The 21868-nt window shown below is 55.6% G+C and overlaps 9 protein-coding genes across 9 annotated transcripts; 2 read left to right on the top strand and 7 right to left on the bottom strand.

The window, feature by feature from the left end:
- Positions 1-693: 693 nt before the first annotated feature.
- On the bottom strand, positions 694-1841 carry PG998_008729 (uncharacterized protein; the record flags this gene model as incomplete). The annotated part of the gene is made up of 4 exons (XM_066875545.1): positions 694-982; positions 1041-1136; positions 1199-1391; positions 1463-1841. The coding sequence occupies 4 exons, from the start codon at positions 1839-1841 to the stop codon at positions 694-696; spliced, it is 957 nt and encodes a 318-aa protein (XP_066731490.1).
- A 680-nt stretch (positions 1842-2521) lies between these two features.
- PG998_008730 (uncharacterized protein) lies at positions 2522-2918 on the bottom strand (the record flags this gene model as incomplete). The annotated part of the gene is made up of 2 exons (XM_066875546.1): positions 2522-2811; positions 2891-2918. 2 exons carry the CDS (start codon positions 2916-2918, stop codon positions 2522-2524), a joined length of 318 nt encoding a protein of 105 aa, XP_066731491.1.
- A 627-nt stretch (positions 2919-3545) lies between these two features.
- PG998_008731 (uncharacterized protein) lies at positions 3546-3761 on the bottom strand (the record flags this gene model as incomplete). Its single annotated transcript, XM_066875547.1, has 1 exon — positions 3546-3761. The coding sequence occupies one exon, from the start codon at positions 3759-3761 to the stop codon at positions 3546-3548; it is 216 nt and encodes a 71-aa protein (XP_066731492.1).
- A 701-nt stretch (positions 3762-4462) lies between these two features.
- PG998_008732 (uncharacterized protein) lies at positions 4463-5010 on the top strand (the record flags this gene model as incomplete). The annotated part of the gene is made up of 2 exons (XM_066875548.1): positions 4463-4786; positions 4864-5010. 2 exons carry the CDS (start codon positions 4463-4465, stop codon positions 5008-5010), a joined length of 471 nt encoding a protein of 156 aa, XP_066731493.1.
- A 233-nt stretch (positions 5011-5243) lies between these two features.
- On the bottom strand, positions 5244-6312 carry PG998_008733 (uncharacterized protein; the record flags this gene model as incomplete). Its single annotated transcript, XM_066875549.1, has 2 exons — positions 5244-5731; positions 5847-6312. 2 exons carry the CDS (start codon positions 6310-6312, stop codon positions 5244-5246), a joined length of 954 nt encoding a protein of 317 aa, XP_066731494.1.
- A 1135-nt stretch (positions 6313-7447) lies between these two features.
- Positions 7448-10126, bottom strand: PG998_008734 (uncharacterized protein; the record flags this gene model as incomplete). The annotated part of the gene is made up of 1 exon (XM_066875550.1): positions 7448-10126. One exon carries the CDS (start codon positions 10124-10126, stop codon positions 7448-7450), a length of 2679 nt encoding a protein of 892 aa, XP_066731495.1.
- A 5101-nt stretch (positions 10127-15227) lies between these two features.
- Positions 15228-16259, bottom strand: PG998_008735 (uncharacterized protein; the record flags this gene model as incomplete). Its single annotated transcript, XM_066875551.1, has 1 exon — positions 15228-16259. The coding sequence occupies one exon, from the start codon at positions 16257-16259 to the stop codon at positions 15228-15230; it is 1032 nt and encodes a 343-aa protein (XP_066731496.1).
- Positions 16260-17989: 1730 nt separating this feature from the next.
- PG998_008736 (uncharacterized protein) lies at positions 17990-19450 on the bottom strand (the record flags this gene model as incomplete). The annotated part of the gene is given in 4 exon segments (XM_066875552.1): positions 17990-18778; positions 18792-19008; positions 19061-19289; positions 19348-19450. The coding sequence occupies 4 exon segments, from the start codon at positions 19448-19450 to the stop codon at positions 17990-17992; spliced, it is 1338 nt and encodes a 445-aa protein (XP_066731497.1).
- Positions 19451-20150: 700 nt separating this feature from the next.
- PG998_008737 (uncharacterized protein) lies at positions 20151-21766 on the top strand (the record flags this gene model as incomplete). The annotated part of the gene is made up of 2 exons (XM_066875553.1): positions 20151-20306; positions 20477-21766. The coding sequence occupies 2 exons, from the start codon at positions 20151-20153 to the stop codon at positions 21764-21766; spliced, it is 1446 nt and encodes a 481-aa protein (XP_066731498.1).
- Positions 21767-21868: the final 102 nt, after the last annotated feature.

The raw sequence follows: 21868 nt of genomic DNA on the forward strand, positions 1-21868 counted from the left end.
GCTACTCAGCCACTGAATGACGCCTGTCTGCATATGACTTTCTATCAATGAGGGAGGCAATTGGCTGGTAGTTCGTTATTAGATGCTCGTCGTTGCATCGGCTGAATTGACGAAACCTTCAACCCCCAACAATGTTTTATTTTTTCTTTCTTTTCGTTTCCATCCCCTTCGCAATCTCGAGTACTTATTGGTGCGCTTTTGTCTTGTGCAACGTAGTGGGCTTCTCTGGCCCCATGCATTTGGAGCTGCACCATCCCCTAGTTCGTTCAGGCCAGCCATTGCTGTATGTCGTGGGGGTTTAGGATCATCCGGCATTGTCGCCTTATTCGCCCATAGTACTTCAAAATACTTGAGATACCCCATATCAGCTTTCCGGTGGCAAATAGATCAGCTGCTGCCATAGACACATCTGATGGGAGCGCTCCGCCCACTTCAAACCCCAAAGTAACCCTCCAATATTCCTGTACATTATCGGAAACATGATATATACATCATAGGCAGGCCCTCCAAATTGAAGCGGATATTGTTGTGTTCGTTGGTTGTGAGAATCTGCAGATGTACACAGGCATAAGAAAAACGGGCTGCTACGCGGATGAAATGATTAAGAAAGAACTCCTATTACTTAAATAAACCACAGCAACCAGGCCTTTTACATCCAGCACTCATGCCCAGACACACTTACTTTTAACCTCCCTACTCCTCCGTCAGGTCTATCACCTCGACTCTCTTCTCTTGGGTCCTTGACCTCTTTGCCAGTCGATCCCGGGAGTCTCTGGCAGGGTCAGACACCTCGTCAAGCTCTCGCTTAATATTCAGCAGCTGCAGTTCACATTTAGCTCGTAACTCGACTAGTTCCTGTCTTCTATCCTGATCCCGGCCAGGTACATCAGCTCGTCGGTCATCCAGCAAAGCTGGCGGTGAAGAGACCGTGGGATGATGAGTTCCTGTTTCAGTGCCTCTGTAGAGATCCAAGTCAGATGGGCTACAATCCATATAGGATGAGATGTGCAAATACTGGGCTCTTACCTTTCGATCGGTACAAGAACCGATATACCGCGATGGGCCCGCTGTCCTCCGGGATGTCTTCTGCGTCGAAGCTTTGGGTGAGCTCACTAGAAGCTCCTTGTTTCCCGTAGCTTTGTCACACTCAGCAGGATGCGCGTGGACGTTTCGGGTTGGTCCTCGGACCGAAACTCACCTCGCCCCATGGGAAATTGCCTTCCCTTTCAAAGCCTTCTCTGAGAACTCGAGGTTCTCCTTCTTCATGGGTGCACGTCTGCCAAATTTTGTTGCTTCGCCCAAGATAATACGGAAAACCTGGACCTCAATGACTCCTAGGTTCTTCGCTCTGTCCTTATCCCTCAACATGCGATCTCTACGGTCATCTTCCACTGTCCGAGTGTTAACATTTCCGGATCGAGGACAAACTGTAAAGAGCGAGATAGGCGACACTGATACATACCTCTCGTCACGGCGGCGAATTTGAACTTCTGCTGCACCGTACTCTGGCCTCGTTCGTCAAGCATCAGTGGGCCCGAAACAGTTCTCCGCCCATAGCCGTACCTCACATAATCCTCGGTTATGCAGTTGTTGACCATGTATTCCCCATCTACATAGACACGGAAGATTAGGGTGTGGCTCTGGAAGGAGAAATCATGAAACCGGTTGACGTCGGTGACTATGGCGAAATGGCGGTTGTCAAAGGACTCGATGTAGCTGCACACAACCGGGCACCCATTCTCTGTTGGCTGCTGCCGGCCTGGATCGGGGTATTCGGTGGCAATTCCTCCCTTTACCTTCACAAAGACTTGGATTCCGGGAACGTCGTCCAGGATTGCCATAACGCGTCGTAATGTGATGGAAACGCGTTGAGGTGGTGAACTGTCTCGCGTTTGCTGTAACGGGGTTTAAAACGACCGCCGACGTGGTGTGGCGTGTAATGCACCTCCTCACCACGAACCCCAGCCACAATTATCCGAAAGGCAAATAAAGGGCTCATATCATCCCTTGAGACAAAATCACATGCACATTCAACTACGAATTCCAATCGTCCGTACAGATGGTCTAGCAAGGGATAACATTAATATCCATGCATAACGACCCCAAAACTGACTTTAGCAAATACTCATTCTTCTCCAAATTCAATATGATGTGAAGCTGACCCAGCCGGAACGGGATACTTGGCTAGGTCTCCCACCTTAATCGGCCAGCTGATTATACATCTTGCTAAGCTCCCACATGACCAGCATCCTCGAGCGGCCCATTTCCCTCCAGAGACGCGCCTGAGCACCGGCTGCTGTCATTACTTCCGCAACTACCCCTGCCGTCATCTCTTTCGGTCCCGTGGTTCTATAGAACCCCTATTAGCTGCGGGAACTGGCAGTCGAGGCAAGGTGGGCAGTGGGGGTAGTGATGGGATTAGCCCTGCTTCCTCAGGTACAACAGCGAAACAGGAGTGAGACACAGTGTATACCAGGGGTGAGGGCTTTCCATTATAGAACGAAGGAGGAGTTTACCTTTCTTAGTCCTCGGTCAGGTCTATAATTTCAACCCTCTTCTCTCGCTGCCTTGTTCTCTTTGCTGGTCGTTCCGAGGACTCATTAACAATAGCCAGCGCCGCGGGAAGATCTGGTTCATATCTCAGCGACCCTGGCTGGCTCCTGATGCGTGGCTCGGCCGGCTCCTGCTGTCTATCCCGGCCCTGTGGTTCCATGCCGCCCCTCTCGGCTGCGAGGGCTGGCAATCGAGGTTGACGGGGTAGTCGCTGCGGAGGAGGTGACGATGGGATTATGCCAGCCTCCGCAAGTGCAGCTGCAAAACGCGTTAAATACGATGTCCATCAGATGGCAAGGGCTTCCCCAATGTCGAGCGCGGAGGCTTTTCCCCTTACATTTTGAGCGATAGAGGAATCTGTACATCGCAATGGGTCCGGGGTCGGCGTCAATACGCTTATATTTCTTACCTGCCCCCGGCCGAGCGAATGTTCTGTTTCTCGGAATTTAGCAATGCCAGATATCAGTGATTTCATGTATAGGGGGGACTGGAAGGTCAAGAGTTGATATAACCCACCTTTCAAGATTGGTCGTGTCAATTCCCCTCCTGTCCATATCGGCGATGTCGAAGGCGTCTTGAAGTGTGAGCTCGGGTCGTTCTGGTTTGACCACGGCGACGCGGGAAACGCAAACGTGAATAGTCCCACAAAGGCTCGGCTCCCCCGTCGGAGAGCGTACTATGTCGGAGGGTTGACGGCCATCGAACTCTTATGCGAATTCCGTGCGTTAGCCCAGCAATAGAGATATGGCATCCAACGGAGCAAGGAAGAGAACAAAGACGAGCAATTAAGTCGGGTATTTGTTGACAGGAGAATAGTTACCTCTTTCCCCAATGGGGGATCCCAAAATTTCCCAACTGTCGCGATACGACAATGTTATATCGCAAGAGACGTGGGCGCGTCCATGGCCCGCCGCTACATGCTGCTTGGTGATGATGCGCTTGTCCTTGGGATTGCGAGACTCCATCCACGTCGAGAAGCAGAGCAGGTGGTTTTAGTCGCGCGAGAAATCGTACTCCCGGTCCACGGTGATGCCGACGGAGAACCCGCCGGCTTCAGAAGACTCGACGTAGGCACATACGCCCGGAAATATAGGACCGTGGGACCCATAGAGTGTCCAGTCGATGCCGGGGACGGGGTATTCTTTGACAATGAGACCATTGTTTCGTACCAGGACCTCAATTCCGGGGTATTCGTCCAGGACTACCATGTTTTCTCCGATGCAGTGTTGCAGAATGGTTGTTGTATGTGTCAAGCTGTGGGAAACTATTGTGATGTTTATGATTCTGGTGGGGGGCGACGCGATGAAAAATCATTAAACGCGTTTTCTAACCTCTGTCGGGATAGAGGTGACTGTAACAGTGTCTCATAAACACGCTAAGTTTTTACTTTTGCGATATGAATTATAGAATTGACAACACGAATTAAGTAATGGCCAAATTATTCAGTAACCTGCAGATCCGCTGTGTGTAGTTACCGTATAGAATTTATACCTCACATTCACTATTACCCCTTTTCGTCCGATTACCCCTTTTCAACCTCTACACGATAACCTCTCGCTCATCCCCTCAAGACACCTGAATAACAACGCCTAAAGTGCGTAGAAGCGAACACAGGGCCATTGCACCTAATGGCCTCGACATCTCTCAAAGACATTACTATGTACCAAATGGACTCGGATGGACTGGGAAAAAAAGCACCTTGATGTCAGCCTCCAATAACTCACGACTTCCCATATAAAGAAGCTTGCCTAGCTTCCTCTCTTCTCCCCACTTACCAACACATCTTTCATCCTTTCCTTTCACATCATCACTGAAGCCATGTCCTCCAAGTTCTCTTTCACGTCGCCAGTTACCATCATCTCCATCCGAGACCTCCCCTCCGATCGCACCACCCGCACATGATCCCAAAATGGGTGCTACCACAGTTTTCGCGGCCTTCGTCGGTCTCTTCGCCATGTCGCTAGGTGCTCCCGTCGTTCCCGCTTCCACCAACTCGACCGACGCCAGGCAAAGCCTCCGCGAATTCATACCCTACGAACCCGTGGGCGGATGGTGCGGCGTCTACCTCCACCTCTTCATCGGGCAGAGAGGCCTCGAGGTGTTCACCCATGTCCACGACGGCGCCCAAGTCCCGATGGGCGGAGACTACTATCACAATGTGGGCGAACGTACCGGCCTGCCCATAGACCTGGAATATGCCATTGGCCCCATTAGCGAGGCTGCCAGCTTCCCGGTAGGTTTTCTTTTTCTCTCTCTTTCTTTTTCCCTTCTTATTCTCAATCTGAACATGTCGCTAATGTGCTCGCACAGGCCCGTTTCCAATACGGCGACCAAGTTTGGGAATCGGGCGCCGCCGGTACTTATAACGGCCGCTGCAGCGTTAGCAAATGGAACACGACCTTCACTAAATTCACAGAAACGTATCAGACGGATATAAACTGTGGCTTCACCTGCTAGGCATCATAACGCCACAGTCGTTGCGTTGTGCGATGCCGAAATAAGCTGGACGTCCCGGTCGCTGACAGCCTTTCTCACCTGGGTCGTGGTCTCACGCAGTGGCAGGGGTTGGTTAGGCCTCGGGCCTTAGCACTACAAGTGCTGGCCTATGCTGCATGTGGTACGACAGTTGTCTAAATTCCCCAACTCTACCTACCCCCATTCCACCTCCGCCCCTCAACAGCCCTCCCCCCTCAAGACACCTGAATAACCACCTTCCCGAAATGCCCCCCCTGGAACAAGTACTCAAAGGCCTCCTTGGCCTCCTCGAACGGGAACACCCGGTCCACGACGGGGTGAATCTGCTGTTTCGTCTCGTCCCCGCTGTACACGCACCGCACCATCTCCTCGAACCGCTCGCGGCTGCCGTTCAGCATCCCCTTGAGCGTGACGTTGCGCTTCAGCGCGAGCACGTTGGTGTTGATCCGCGGCTGCCCGGGCGCGTCCTCCTTGCCCGACAGGTAGCCGATGCACGAGATCAGCCCGCCGAAGGCCACGCACTCAAACGACTTGGCCAGCGTCTGCGCCCCGCCCGTCTCGAAGACGACGTCGGCGCCGCGCCCGCCCGTGATCTCGAGCACCTTCTCGTGCCACGCGGGCGTCGTCTTGTAGTTGATGGTGTGGTCCGCGCCCATCGTGCGCGCGCGCTCGAGCTTGGCGTCCGACGACGAGGTGATGATGGCTGCGGGGAGCTGGGGTTAGCTAGCTAGACTCCGCGTTGGGGGGTTCTCCGGGGCGTCGAATCGAACCGGAGGTGGTCCGGTTTGAAAGGAAGGGGGCAGGTGTCTGTCACTCACTGGTCAGCCCCAGCGCCCGCGCAATCTGCAGCCCCGACACCGCGACCCCGCCCGTCCCCAACAGCAGCACGACCTTGTCCCGGCCGGCCATCGGCTGGCCGAGGGGCTGGAACGAGTTGATGCTCATCCAGGCCGTGACGGCGGCGATGGGCAGACAGGCGGCCTCGTCGTCGGACAGGTAGTCGGGCACGCGCACCAGCCCCGAGGCCGGGAAGGCGCGGTACTCGGCCAGACAGCCGGCGAGCGGCAGGCCCAGGCCGGACGCCATGTCGGCGGCGACGATCTGGCCGCGCACGTGCGTCTGGTTGAAGGTGGCCATGACGCGGTCGCCCGCCCGGAGGCCCTCGAGTTTGTCTTCGCTGCCGGGCGACGACGACACCTGGACGACGGTGCCGCAGATGTCGGAGCACGGGACCAGGCCCGACTCGCCCGAGGGGACGTGCTTGTGGTGCTTGTACAGGCCCATGGCCACTGTTCACGCGGTCCTGCCGTTAGCAAAACGTACGAACTCCTGTTCGACAAGGACAGGTGTACATACCCTCAGTATCCCGATAGTTCAGCGCCACCCGGTTCACTTTGACCAGCACCTCCCCTCCCCTAACACCTCAGGCACCGGTGCATCCGTCACCATCGTGAGCTTGTCCAACCCATCCTGGTTGGTGATCCACTGCTTCATTTTGTATTGATTCCAGGGCCAAGCAAAATACAACAGTAGTAAAGTAGAATGAGAAAAGGTTAGAAGATCAAAACCCAAAAGCAGAAAGAAAGAAAGAAGTAAAGAGAGAGAGAGAGTGTGTGTGTGTACGTGTTGGTTCGCCCGCCGAAGCGGCCGACGTCAGAAAAATGTCCCGCCCGCCCGCTCTCCTCCTTCGTTCGGCATTGGCGGCAGCTCCCTCGCCCTCACGCTTTTCTCGGCTTCTCTATCCCCTTTCGGGTAACGAGCGCGCCGAGCCCAGCATAGGTATGCCAGCTTTCGATGCGGATCTCACGGAGTTCCCACTCCGCTCCACCCACAAGGCTAGGGTCATCGAGTGAACAAGTCGGCGGCGGCGAGATCCGCACCGCACAAGAAAAAAGAGGGGAGCTTCTTTCTTCAGTGGCCCCCCGATGACACCATCATTGAGTAATGGCATTCCCACCAGGGGAACCAGGGAGCCTTGAGGATTTATCAGCAGTCAGCAGTATGTCAATGTGTATGTATGTACGATGATTGTCATTATCATTCATGGGCTATGTCTCTAAGTAATTTTTCATCATCTGATATGTACAGCCTCTTCGTGTCTGTCTAGCCGAGTCTTTCTTTCCCACCCAGCCGACTTTGTAACTTCGTTTCGTATTGCTTCCAACAAATAGAAAGACGGCATATGCATGTGCAAAAAATGTATGGTTCCAAAGGTTCCCGCCCTTCCACCCGCTATAAAATAATCAGGGTATCTCCGTTTATGGCCATTGTAAAAACGTGATTTTGCAAAAGATTCGCTTCGTCGTCGTAAAATTAGACCGTTGGTACATATATTCCAGCCAGCCCAGTTGCCGCTGATTCTTTCTTTCTTTCGTTCGTTTCTTCAACATGGCAAAACAACAAACCCCGAAGGAAGAGCTTATCGGAGGCCCTTGGGCCCCTTTTCGACGACGAACCCCACGGGCTGTCGGGCGCGGCGGTTCTTCACCCCTCGAGGCGGCAGCATGTTGGCCCGCTTGTTGCCGATCTTGCTCTGCCCCTGGCCTCGTTCGTCGTAGCCCCATCGCGTGACGCCGCCGCCGTTGACCCAGGGCTCCAGGTTGCGGCACTGGCTCACGTCGCACCACAGAAGCTGGCCGCAGCCGTCGAGGACGCTCTCGATGCCCATGGCCGTGACGCGGACACAGCCTCGGACGCTGAGGCGCTCGAGATCGTTGAGGTGCAGGGCGAGGCACGCCAGACTGTTGTCGCTGACGGCGCTACCGCAAAACGCCATCTTGAGTTCCTGTAGCTTAGGCAAGCCAAGTGCCACGACCTCGGTGGCCGTATCCGAGAGTGCACAGCAGAAAGACAGATCCAGGTGAGTCAACGACTTCGCCGAGTTGGCCAGTGCAATGATAGCGTTGTCGGAGAGGTAGGTGCAATCGGCAAGACACAGGCGCGTAAGGTTGGCGAAGCGGTACGGTGTCCATGTCTGGAACCCGGCGTCGGTAATCGAGGTACAACGCGTGAGCGAAAGAGACTCGATTCGATTCGATGCGTGGGCAGCCAGATGAGCCATCGACCGGTCCGTGATATGCTTGCAGTAGGACAGATTCAGCTTCTTCAGTTTCGGGCAGCCGACAACGGTCCCAGGAGGGGGCAATGTGACGGTTTGGGTTATTGGTTTAGCGCCCCTCACACGTGAGTTCGAAATCACGACCTGCTTGGTCGGCTGGGCATGCTCCGGGACCACCCAACCAACGACTCGGGCCAGCAGGTTGTCTCCCACCTTGCGGCAGTTGCTCCAATCCACCTCTTCAAGCCCCTTGGCATGCTCGCTCATGTCGAGGATCTGGTTTGCCGATACATCCCACACCGACTTCATCTTCCACACCTTGATATTCTTCCCACATACCTTCCACAAGGTAGAGAAGCCTTCGTCAGTGACGTGAAAGCAGTTGCTAACATCTACCGAACGAGGACGATTTCCGAAGAAAGGCGCCAGTATGGTGACTAGCACATGGTCTGTCACCCGTCTGTTATAAGGTGTGAGGTCGACCTCTGTGCATAGCCTGGGAGACGTGGCTAGGAGTTTGCGCCATCGCGTCGAGACTATCCGAAGCCGTATCAACTCCGGGAGGCTCATATACTGGAAGATGGACACAAGAATATCCTCTGGCAGTCGCCATTGCTCCATGGCGGCAGGTCTGTGAGGAAGTATCCTTGCCTTCTTCGACGGCCCTTCGGAGTCGGGAGAGGCTGGGATCCCATACCTAATTGGCGTGGAAACCTCAATAGTGCGGTGCCGAATCCCATTGGCAATGGGCGCAATGGGAGAATCCGCCGGGGGCGTGGGCGGCGCAAATGATCCTCGCCGGCGGTTCCTCATGTTTTCCATGTCGACGCTCAGGAATGGGTCCGGGTCCTTCGACAGGATCGGGTCCGAGTCGTCCTTGGCCGGGGAGACCGGCATGGACGGAGTGCTGAAGAGGACTTGCGACGGGATCTTGATGGGCGTCGTAGGAGTGCGGGCTCTTTCTTGTTTCTGCGCATCCACCATTTCAACATCTTCATCCGTCGGTTGGATTCTGGTCCTTGCCGTATCTTCCACCTGCTTCCGAATCCCAGGAGGACAACGCTTCCACAGTTCGTCAAGCGCACTGCCTCCAATCATCAAGCATTCGACCGTGGTGATAGAGCGAACTGTTGCCGTTCGCCCACGTGACAAGCCGAGACTTGACACCTCGCCAAAGTACTGTCCTGCGCGAAGTCGAGGCCTGATGTACGAGGAACGCGTCACGCGTTTCGTTTCTCCTTCTTTCTTCGGCGTCGAGTTGTGTATGACCTCAGCCTCGCCCCGGACAATAAAGTAGATGTCGTTTCCCGGAGTGCCCTGCTGCACGATTTCGGTGAAAGGGGTGTAGGTTTTCGGCTGAGCACTCATGCCCAGGAAGTGGAGGATATCTGGGGGTAGCGTAGAAAACAGCGGCAGCTCTTTCAGCGTCTGCCGCACATTGACGAACCCGCTTCCCAAAGCACTGCCGGCTGCCGGGTCCTCGATGACTCCCGGGCTGGACGACTTCCGTTTCTTGTGGTTGACCACTGTGCCCTCCTTGATAACCCCGACCTCGCCCGTGGAAACCTCGCCGGGCGCGGCTTCTCGGGAACACATGTGTCTGTGGCTTTGGGTGCCGGCTCGGCGCTTTTTGTTCAAGATGGTCAAGCGCTCGTGGGCCTCGTGGCGGATGGCCTTTTCCATGTCAGGAAACCTTGGAAGCTCGAGTTGGAGGTCCTCCTTCTTCAAGACGAGAAGCAAGCATTTGGTGCGGGCGATGATGGTGGCGGTCCGAGGCATATCCATCAAGACTCCGATCTCGCCAAAGAAAGCCCCGGGCTTTAGCTCTGCGTGTATCGCTTCTCCGTCGCGCGAAGTCACAGCCACGACGCCACGGACTAGCCAGTACATCGCCTTGGCCTCGTCGCCTTCCGTCAGGACGTGATCGTGCGGCGAATGGACCTGTGGTCTTAGGTGTTTGCCGATGGCTACGAGAAACTCTTCCGGGGCCGACATGAACAGCGGAAATGACCGCATGCGATCCAAAAGATCCAAGGGCATGTCTTTAATGGTCGAGGCCGTCAGGGGGACGGCCGCATGGGCCGCGTCGGGTTCGTCTCAACATTGAAGGATCTGATCAGCGACGCAGAGTCGGGAACTGCGACGCCGGCGGGGTGATGAGCCAGGGCCCTGTAGGCCGAGGCCGTGCTGCTGCGATTCCGCCTCATGGCTTCTGCCGGGTGAGCAGCAGAGCCGCTACTAAACTTCCCGATCGGTCAATGCCAAACACCTTGGTCGTCGGCGCGGATCCCCTTGATATCCCGGGTAGAGTGCAGTGGCGTCACTTGTTGCCGCGGCAAATTCGTGGGCTAGTGTAACCGTACGGCTGATAATTTAGGCAAGCAATGGTTCATGCTCTACCCTGGCCTGTCGTCTGGATGAAGTTCCACGCAAGGGTTGCAGCGACGGAATCGAAACCCGTGACACGTGGAATAGGCGAGTTTTTCCCAAGAAGCATGCACACCAGTAGTATTGGACGAATCGGAAGGGAGAGAGGCGGGCGGTCGAGATCAACGCAGGCTCCGATCTAGGCGAGGCCGGAGACTGTTTAGCCACACAAGCTCTACCGATCTGGTGGTTGCGGCAACTTGATCGCTACCGTCTGTCGTCAATTGGCGGTCAAGTCCCAGGGTTTGGTCGCGCCCAGCGAACAGCCGTCGCTTGTTGGAGTGTTTTCTCGCGGGTTGGAAGGTTCAAGAGAATCGCCTGAATTCGTTCGATGATGTGGGGTAAAGGCGAAACTCGTATCTACTGTCGGCTGAGCTTTGGGTGTCAGTCAGCATACTCCAAGACAAGGGCAAGACAGGCAAGACAAGAAACACTGCGCCCGCCCACTTTCCGACACGGCAAGACGTACCTTGGCAACCGACTGGCAATTGAGGTTGGACAGCAACGCTGACGGTGGTTCATAGGCACCAAAGAACAAACAAGAGAGAAGTTGGTGTGTACTGGCAGCCGTCGCTGTGATAGCACGCGAGCAGTCCGGACCAAGCAGTTTCTTGCGGTCCGAGGTATGAAGCGTGGGGTCTCAGAGCAGAGCAGAGAAGGGGTATCGGTATCTATTTGGCAATGGTTACACAAGGGGTGCTGGCACACAAACAAGCAACAACAATGGTGAAGAGCAAACATGCATCTGGTGAGACAAGCAAGGATTATGATGGCGTGCCGGGAGCAAAATAAAAAAGAAAGCAGGTAAGGAGACAAAGTATACGGTAAGGTAAGGTATGGCATGGATGGGTAAGGGTACGATGGGTTGGAGGCTCACTAGTGACCTGGCCTAGAGGAGTACAGCTTGTACCGCCAATTGATTTTGCTGGATCGAGTGTGGGAAGGGGGGGGACAAGTCACGGGGCGTTGACGTAAAGCGAGCGTACATACCTAAGAAGTATATCTTGGAGCCGAAGCAAAACAGAGAATGGAAGCAAGCTCTGGAAATGGGATATTCGTCAATGAGGAAACAGCGGGAGGCAGGTATGTATGAAACCAAAGTCGAGGAGTAAGCGCGGGCTGTCTCGCGTTGAAGTCTTGACCGGTGGTTCCTATTGAGGGTGAGCTTTCCCCTTTGGCGTCTGTTGTCGTCGCCGAAGTAGGCTTGGAGGCTGGGTAGGGGGAGAGAGAGTGGGGAGCTCTCTTGTTGTCAGGTCAGAGGGGGAGAAAAGCAGCAAGAGATACAGGAGAGCTGTACCGCAAATAGGACCGCCTCTATGTGCTAGTCGCCATTGTCTCGTCTCAAGCTTGAGGGTCTTGACGGGGTCATTGAGTGGGTCGAGCCGGAGGGTATGGCATAGGTTAATCGACGACTGGTGGACAATGAGGTGTGGATGTGGAATGGTGTGCATGGGTGTGTGTGTGCACGGCGCGGCCAGAGGGGCAAGAGGGAGGTCAGAGCTTCTGCTTGTTCTTCTTCTCCTGCCTTCTGCGTCTTCTTTCCGCTGCTTCTTTTGCTCCCTCTGGTCCCTGGTCCTTTCTTGGCTTCTTGGGTTGGGATAAGGACTCCCCTAGGCCCCTTGGCTGGGCCTCTAGGGTCGCTAGGCGGCAGAGGCACAGCACTAGACACAAGCAAAGCAGCAGCACGGGGCACGGACTGGCCCTTTGCCCATCTGAGTCTAAATTTCCTAGTAACCTAGTTGGGGTGGGTGGTGTGTGAAAGCAGCGAGAGGGCACGAAACGAAAAGGACGGCGGGAAGAAGCAATTGAGGGGGGCGGAGATGGACCCAAAAGGATAGGGAAGAGAGAGAGAGAGAGGCAGAGAGAGGGAGAGGGGCCGTCACTAAACCGTACCATACGGCTGAGCCGGTTGGTTTGGTAGCCAAATGTTGGGAAAGGGTACCCTGTCTTTGGATTGCTTCGGGGGCCGGCAGATCAATCAGTGCAGTGCAGTTGGACATGGAGAGGGACTCGATGCTGATGATGACGATGATGATGGGCTTGGAAGTAAGTGAAATTGTTTTTTATTTTATTTTTAGCCATCTCATGTATGATACATGTAAGCACGAATTGCAGCCAATTACCCTTCATCAAGATCGTGTCGCAGCAAGCCACGGTCTGCATGCAGTACGACGGCGATGGAGGTCGGCCAGCCTGCCAGCCTGGTTCAATTGGATTCGATGCGCGGGCGGCAAGCGGGATGGCTTCTAGAAGCTCAAGCGTCAAGGTGGTAAGGTGGTGCACCGGCAGCACTGTTGCAGCGAAGAGGCAAAGGCAGAGAGGCAGGTGCACGCACCTGTCCCAGACCAAGACCAAGAGGACCCTGGAAGAAACTAGGGAGCGCGCTGCCGGGCCATTGGGGGTGCAGAGAGTGGCCAGGGTGGCAGCCAGTTGATTCGGTTGCGCTCCCATCGCCTCCAAGCGCATGTAACCTGGCGTGTGCTTTTTGGACGTCCACGACCCAGAGGTAGCATTGGGGGATTGGCGAGGTCAATCCATCCATCAATCAAGCTGTCATTCATTCGCGGCCTATTGTATTTTAGTTTAGTGATACAGGGCGTCCCGGGAAGCCGGCTGCAAGTCATCGAGGTTTCTTTCTGCTGTGTTAGGGTCACCGCTATGTAGTAGAGTCCCCCCCTGGTGCTGACGAGTAGCGCCGAGCGCGTGCTTCACATTGAGTGAGCCACTCTCGCGCTGCCCGGCCATGGGCTTTTGTTTCTTCTTCCGCGCTGCGCCTGTACTGCAATTAGAATGGCCATGTAGCTCATCGGTATGACTTTCTTGGCCATGACGATGTCGCCAGGCACACGCGTACAGTCTGCAGCCCATTCTGTAAGGGACCGCCGAGGAAAAGGAAGCAAGCAAAATAGTGTCTCGTCCGAACTGAGGGCGCCGTTGAACAAGAAGAAAGAAAAGAAACGGCCGTCTTGTGGCTATTCGCCCATCCAACGGTCGGGCTGGCCGTAAAACAAACCATTGAATGAACTTTGTGTTTCTGTCTATTCTTTTTTTTCGGCGGACCCTGAAAATATCATTCGCCTTTCGTCCAACATCAAATGAACTGCGATAGGACGAGCTGCAAATCTGCAGCTCAGATCGCTTCGAGGTACACGACACAAGACACACTTCGGATGACCCGTCCGTTCCCATGTCTGGGTTTTTGTTCATTGTATGTACTCCCCAGATCACGACTTGACTACTACAGCACCACCACAACGTATGCCAAGCTACCTTACGTTTCGTCCCGCGCGCATCACTGGTTCACAACGTCGAGATCCTTGTCCGTCCATCGTTCCGACATGGCCATGTGTCTGTCTGCCCGTATGTACATACATACATACCGGTACATGCATGCATGCGAGTGTGCAAATCCCATGTGTCCGGGTACGATGACGACGCGGAGACTCGCCTCACTTTTCCCACCCCCAAGTATCACCACCACCTGCAACAGGGCCCAGGGGGGTTGGTTTGATGGACGAACCCGAGCCGACAGCCCCAGCCCTGTAGCAGATCGGGTTGGTTGGGGAGGGGGGGCTTGGGTGTTCTCTCTCTTTTTTTCACATGCGTTTCTTCAGACGGGCTATCCCTGCCGCCCGTCCGTGGCTCGGTGTTTCAGCGCACCTTCGGACGGGTTTTCGAGAACAATTCTAGCGCTGCGCTTCAGGGAGGGGGCTTTCTGGTTGTTTCACTCGACCCCACCAGTTGTTCTATCTTCGGGATACGGGTGACGACGGACGGGGACTCTCTCTCTCTCTTGCATGCATTGGTTCTATGTACACATTCCAAATCCCAATCTGGTGCGAACTATTCGTTGTCGCATCATCACTCCGATGTCGCCGTTGCTACATATGCGTACACACACTTTGCCTAGCTGTTCCAGGCGATGGCTAATGTAAGAGACAGCGCAGCTGACGGGAAATTGGCAAATCAACCAAGATAGCTGGTAGCCATACGTACATGAGGACCGGATGAACGAGCCTGCGGGAACAAGCAACGAAACTCGTTATATCCAGGAAATTGAGCTCGAAAGAAAAGCAGAGATGACTCGAAGTCGTCCCTTCCGCGCGTGGCAGTGTCGCGGTGCTGGCATCTGCCGATAATCGCAACGTAGCGTGTCGTCGCCGTTCTAGCGTCTCGACTAAACGCGTGCGGTACCCAAACAACGATATGCGACGACATACCGCACCGGCCAGTTGTAGGTCATGTTAATCAATGGAAGTCGGTCTAGCTATTTCATGGAAATTGACAGGGTGTGGCTATGTTTCGACGCGCAGTTTCCTGCTGCACGTCTCATCACCATGTCGTCGTAGGTGTGAGGGGTGAGGGGGTTTCAGAAACACATTTGGAAGGAGGGAATCAAGTCGGAGTCATGAACTCTTCAATGGCGACAGAGGGTCAACGTTTGCTCCAAGAACAGTCAATACGAAGGATAATCTGCAAGTTATACCCAAGAAAGTTTGTATTGAGTATAGTATAGACGCTATTCCAATTGCCAACGCTAAAACCAGTCGTTATCATTTTGGCTTGTTTTCCCTAGCCCATGCAGAGCCCAGATTGAGGTGTGTCTCTCCCGCACCCTTCGCTGATGAGGGCCCGAGAGACGCTGAAACCAAAACAGAGGAAACGAAGCTTGCCCTGTCCAACGTGATGTTGCAACAACACCATCCAGCACGCCTCACGGTTCTTCGTTGAGGAACTGGGACCGCCTGTGCACCTCAAACCGCCTCTCCCAGTACCTCGCCCGCCGTCTCGCCGTCTCGCGATCCCGCGCAGCCTGCTCCGTCTGTCCTCCTCCCTGAGCTGGCGCAGCCGCCGCTCCCGCTCGTACTGCTCCCACTGCGCCGCCTCGAGCCGCTGCTCCTCCTGCAGCCTCTGCAGCCGCCTGTCCCTCCGTCTCCTGCGTGCCTGCATGTAGCTGCGCTGCGCCTCCTCCCGCCGCCGCTGCTGCCGCGCCTCGGCTTCTTCCTCCCGCCGCCGCTCCCGCACCTGGACCCACGGGCTCGCCTGGCGGAACGCGGCCAGCCCGTCGTTGACGTCGGTGCCGTACTCGGGGCACTTCAGCTCCGCCTCGAGCTCGCAGCTGAACAGGTTGACGCTGTCCGTCGGCCAGCCCGACCGAGGGCCGCAGCGCGTCTTGACCCAGACGCCGAACTTGATGCAGATCTTCCGCATCTCGTCGCCGGGCTGACTGTGGTCGTAGATGTTCTCGATGAGGGCGCCGAAGCTGGTCTGTTCGGCCATGTCGTCGGGGTCCCCATGACCCACCCGCCGGGGCACGTAGGACATGAGGCACTGCTTGAAGACGTGCAGGCTTATTTTTTCGAATGTCGGATCCCGGTACAGCCTGGCGTGGAACTCGAGGTCCTGGATGCAGATGTTGTACTCGGGCCGCCAGATTGGTTGGACACCGTCCTCCCTCTCCCCCGTCAGGCAGAGTGTCGACGACGGCCATCAGCTCTCCCGCCGCCTCCTTATCCTCTGCGGAGGCTGCTGTGTGGTAGTCGTGGCGGAGAGAGCTGATACGCAGAGGAGTGGGATCGTTGCCCCAGGGGCCCTGAGCCCACTCCCGATCATGGAACCCCTCGGGATGGTCGCAGGCACCATTGGAGGCAATCCATACGTAGTTGAGGACGTGACGGGGAAGGTCGTTGAGTGAGGCTTCTGCCTCCACAACCTGTCGATTCAGGTTTTCCAAGAAGTTCTCCATTTGGTAACTGCCGATAGGCCCTTGGTGCTTGAAGATGCTTGATGCTTGTGGTGAGAGTTATGAAAGTGACGTATCAAAATTCAGGATCTCTCGTCGTAGACCTCACTAGTGTTATTAAGTGTATAAGGGACAACCAAGTCTCAGTCTGTCGAGTCTAGGATTGTTGTCGTGGGTCTGACGGCCGTTTTGGCGTGTGAGCGAGGACACTCAAGTATTAAAGTATCTACAGGAGCAATGCAGTCGTAGGATGCCAATGGTGCTATAGTGTGTAAGCAAACACTCTCGAATCCTAGGTGTCGACCTAAAGAGTATAGGATCTCAGTGGTGTGGTGTTTGAGCCAGTACTCTCGAGTTCGAAGCTAACAGCTTGTAGAGTAGTTGTAGGTTGCCAGTGGTGTGGTATTATATGAAATGAGGAAAGCCAAGTATCAAGATATCGACTTGAAGAGTGATTGTTGAATGCCAGTGATGTTATGATGTCTGAGGTATAGTCTGAAGAGTATATGATGCCAATGGTGTGATGTTTGAGCCAGCACTGCCAAGTCTGAAGCCAACAACTTGAAGGGTAGTTGAAAGATGCCAGTAGTTTGGTAATGTGTAAAATAAGGAAAGCCAAGCCTCAAGATATCGTCTCAAGGAGCAGTCGTTGAATGTCAGTGATGTTGTGATGTCTGAATTGAGGAAAGGATTGCTTTAATAAATCGAGCCAAGCAGAAATTGTAGAGGAGTTTGAAGGACACTTTGGTGTGAGAAAATCGGCAAGAGAAATTTCTTCCTTCAGGTCTCGTCGACGTCTACTTATTTACGATCCGGCTTACACAATCGGAGAAACACCTGTTGCCCATTAAGGCCCGGCAATAGAGTCTATTCCCAGAGAACCAGAAAACGTTTGAGGACTAAAGGACGATGAGCCATGTTGTCGTCAAACTTAAAAAGGGGCAAAAATGCTGATAGGGGGCTATATACAGGCCATTTCGCTTGCCAGCCTTGCCAAAGACGACTCTGATACCTGCCACACCGGGCCAGATGGGAAATAAGCATATCCCCAAAGCTGGTTGAGGACCACAGGTGTACTCAAACCCGTCCTCGCGGCTCGTATCCAGGGGGATAAGGGGTCACACGCCCGTGTCGAGCCACTTAATCTTGCACTCTGGCCCGACTGCAATGACTGTTGCCCAACAGCAGGATAGGCTGTTCTTTGGCTGGCCTGAAAAGCTTTTATTTCTTTTCGACAATGTGACTACACCAACCAACAAGGCCAGTGAAGAGCCTGGCAGGTGGCATGATTCTTCAACTTCGTGTTGCCGGTCGAACTGCCTCTCTGAAGTATCAGCCTAGACCGGGCCGTCTGACTGGAGTGTAGACTGGATTCGACGATGAATGTGAAATAGCCACTCAATATATTCCATGCGATGATGTTTAGAGCTCAACAGTCGTATTCGATGTCGAAGTATTCTGACGAGAGCGGCTTGCAAGATTTAAGGGGTACAATATCATAGTCTGGAGAAGTGTGGTAACTGAGTCTTGTCAATTAATTCATCCTCTCTCTCCCGCTTCGCCTCAAATGGTATCTAAGTCGTCCCCTTGTTCTCTCATCTCCGTTTCCGCATACGTCCACTTCGTGTTATTTGCTAGTACCATGTAGGGCGATATCGATATATCCCACAGAACCAAAGCCGAGCGCCATAGAGTATTCTGACAGTTTCGACACAATATGACAAATGTTCGATCTAACTAGCCCCCAACGCATTCAGCGCCGCTTTCAATTCTCTGACCGCAGTAGGCACGTCTTCGAAGTTGAGAGCCGAAATCGCCCACTTCGCGTGCTTCTGTGCCTGCACCATAGACATATCGTCCGCCTGGTAGGCAGAGTTGGTGGGTGGACCGCCACTGTAACTCGACGCCGGCTGCGATGGTGCGGGAGCTTGGGTAAGTTGTTGCCCTGGAGGCGGTGACCGTGTCGGTCCTGTGGACTGTGCTGGCTTAGACGCAGGCTGAGTGTAAAAGTTGTTCGCCGGAGGCGCACTAGGCTGGCTGGGAGCAAAGTTTTGAGGAGGGGGAGGAAGGCCAGGTCCAGGTCCAGGTGCGGAGGGCGGAGCCGAAGGCTGATGGATCGGAGGCTGGGGCTGGTGGTAGAATGACTGCGGTGTGTCGGGCAGAGTCGGGGGTGAGATGGCCCCTGAAGGTGGAACCTCGGAGCCCGGAAATACCGTCGGTGGGCTTGGGATGCTGAGCTCGGGATCGCCCACAGACGACGGCGCTCCGGGGGCGGACGGCAGTTGGAGAGGCGGGTCATCGTCGGCTGCCGGTGCAGACGGCGCCGAGGGGAAGTAGCCCTCGTGGGCCGGCTGGTCTGGTGGCGCGATGGGAGAAACCTGCTCAGGCGCAATGGCTGATTGTGGAGGCGACGTGGGGGCTGAGACGGTTGCTGGCGATATAGCCGACGCCTTCGGGTCGAGATACGTCTTGTCTCCTTCCTCCGGCGCGTCCTCGACAGTGGCCGATCGGGGCAAGCCCCCCTAGCGCTTGGACCTCGGGGTCGTTGGGGTCCAGCTGCGGTTCTGCCTGTTCTTCTTGGGGCTTCGGGTTCGACTCGTTCGGGTCCTTGCCCTCCTTAATCGCTCTCAATATGCGCGCCGCGTTCCATTTCGCAAACTTGATCTTCTGTTCTGTTTCGGCGTCGGCCGGGCCCCAGATGTTGACGAGGTGGAAGAAAGTGGCGGCCGCTTCGAAGGTGACAGCCGTTTGTCTGATCATGGTCAGCGATGTTGGACATTGCACACCAGGGGCGTTGTACTCACTGTGTGACCTTGTTGGCGTTCAGGGGACGGAGAGCACGATCGAGCGTCTCCTGCGCGAATTGCTCGACGTACGCCTTGCCGGCTACATCGTCTAGTATCGCGTCGTTTCCGGCTTGCTCCAATTTGGTCTGCTCGAGCTTGTCCATCAATGCCATGGTGAACTGTAAGCAGTCATCGTCGGTGCTGTGGAGCTGCTTGGCCAGGATCTGGTTGACCACCCAATATTCACCTAGTCTATTGATCAGCACGAGGACTCCTCAGTAGTTTCTGGCGGGCGGACAACATACACCAGTATGCGATGACAGGCTTGGCCTTTTCGAGTTGCTTCGCGCGCACGACGAAGGGCGTAATGCCGGCCTGCTTGAGCGGTGCGGGGATATTGGCCGCCATTGTCGCAGCTGTCGGTGCGCCCGAAAGTAGGGATGGCGATGTCTAGTCCTACAGAACTCTGGTTTGGTGCCTTTCTAGACTTGCAGAGGTTGGCAAGGTGTCGGTGTGTTGTGTCCTGGGAAATATGAATTCGACGTTGAAGTTGTATGGTGTTTGCCAGCCACCACTACGTAATGAGTGCCAGGTGCTGCTAGGCGCCTACAAAAAGGTGCCTACCCCACCACCCGTGCGGAATTGAGCCCGAATAAAACAGCCTAAAGCTTGAGCTTCCAGCACTCTCGTGTGGCTCAGGCTAGAGGCACCAAGCCCACCAGCCACAGGACCCCGGATTCTGCGAGTTCCCTGAGCTTCTTGCCAGATCGACTCTTTGCTCTGATTCGCCGAGCCTTTCCGCCGAAGCGGGTGGGTGAATGCAACGGCAGCTAAGCAGCTAAGCAGATCGCCGCCGCATGTCTGCCTGCCAATGGGCTGACTTTATTTCCACGCTGGCCTTTTGCCAGTTCGAGCAACGAGGACAACTACACCATTCACCTCCTCTCTCGCCATTGGGACTGTAAATAAGTCTGCCTCTCTCCCGCGTTGGTAGATGGCCGGTTCGGTCTCATTCTTCTCATTCCAATTCCACTCGTCTTTCTGAAATTGACTCCATTGCACCACCACCTCACCCGTCGTGATCGACACGCAAAACTGGTTGTCGACCATGCATACCTCCAACCCCACACTAGCTACCGTAGCCGTAGCTCTCCTCTCGGCTCTGCCGACTGTGAGCGCCGGCATCTACACCAAGAACTCGCCCGTCCTCCAGGTCGATGCGAAGAGCTATGACAGACTGGTGGCCAAGTCCAACTACACCACGGTAAGTTATCAAGTCGTCCTTCCTGGTTGTCTTACCCAGTGTTGAAGGAGCTACGTCCTCCATCCTGCCGAACCACTTACATACAGCTGGGGGCTAGCTCCCACAAATGCACCCACCACCGCCTCATGACTCGGCCACTAACAATCCTCTCTCGTTCGCCCAACCAATAGGTCCTCGAGTTCTACGCGCCCTGGTGCGGCCACTGCCAGAACCTGAAGCCCGCCTACGAAAAGGCCGCCAAGAACCTCGACGGCCTGGCCCAGGTCGCCGCCGTCAACTGCGACGAGGACGAGAACAAGGCCTTCTGCGGCCAGTTCGGCGTGCAGGGCTTCCCGACGCTCAAGATCGCGCGCCCGGGCAAGAAGGCCGGCGGCAAGCCCGTCGTCGAGGACTACAACGGCCCGCGCTCCGCCAAGGGCATCGTCGACGCCGTCGTCGACAAGATCAACAACCACGTCCAGCGCGTCACGGACAAGGACCTCGACGGCTTCCTGAGCACCCGCAACGACTCGGCCAAGGCCATCCTCTTCACCGAGAAGGGCACCACCGGCGCCCTGCTCAAGAGCCTCGCCATCGACTTCCTCGACGTCATCCAGGTCGCCCAGATCCGCAACAAGGAGGCCAAGGCCAACGCCCTGTTCGGCGTCGCCTCGTACCCGGCCCTCGTCCTGCTGCCCGGCGGCGACAAGCCCGGCCTCCTGTACGATGGCGAGATGAAAAAGGACGCCATGGTCAAGTTCCTGTCGCAGGCCGGCGCTCCCAACCCCGTCTCCGGCCCTGCTAAGCCCAAGGCCAAGAAGGAGAAGAAGGAGAAGGCCTCGTCCAAGTCGTCGGACGCCAAGAGCAAGACCAAGGAGGCAGCCAAGGAGGAGACGACCGCTTCGACCGAGACGCCCAAGGCGACCAAGGCCGCCGAAGCTGCGCCCGCCATCCCGGCTATCACCGAGCCCTCGAAGCTGATCAAGGAGTGCCTGAACCCCAAGTCCGGCACCTGCATCCTGGCCGTCGTCCCCTCGGCCCACGGCGAGACGGCCGAGAAGGCCCTGGGGAGCCTGTCGGAGCTCGCGCACAAGCACGCCGAGGCCAAGCGCCACCTCTTCCCCTTCTACGAGATCCACTCGGCGGACGCGAACGTGGCCGCCCTGGTCAAGAGCCTGGAGATCACCAAGGAGGTCGAGATCGTCGCCGTCAACGGCAAGCGCAAGTGGTGGAGGCAGTACGAGGGCGACCTTAGCAGCGAGAGCATCGAGTCCTGGATCGACGCCATCCGCCTGAGCGAGGGCACCAAGAAGAAGCTCCCCGCTGGCGTCCTGTCCGAGGTGGCCGAGGAGACGCCCCAGGCCGAGAAGGTCGAGGTCAAGATCGAGGACGAGATCAAGGTCAAGGTCCCGACCGAGTCCGGAGTCCACCTCGTGGCAGGGCGCCGAGCCTACGCCCGAGGCCACGGCCGCGGAGCATGATGAGCTCTAGGTGTTTTCCAGCAAACCTCCAGCCTATTGATCACACTAAGATATCTGTAAAATGTAACGAGCCAAGAATCTGGCATTCGTCAAGTCAAAACC

The sequence above is a fragment of the Apiospora kogelbergensis genome (genome assembly GCF_038363985.1).
Source record: "Apiospora kogelbergensis strain CBS 113332 chromosome Unknown utg000005l_segment0_segment0, whole genome shotgun sequence".
NCBI lineage: Eukaryota > Fungi > Ascomycota > Sordariomycetes > Amphisphaeriales > Apiosporaceae > Apiospora > Apiospora kogelbergensis.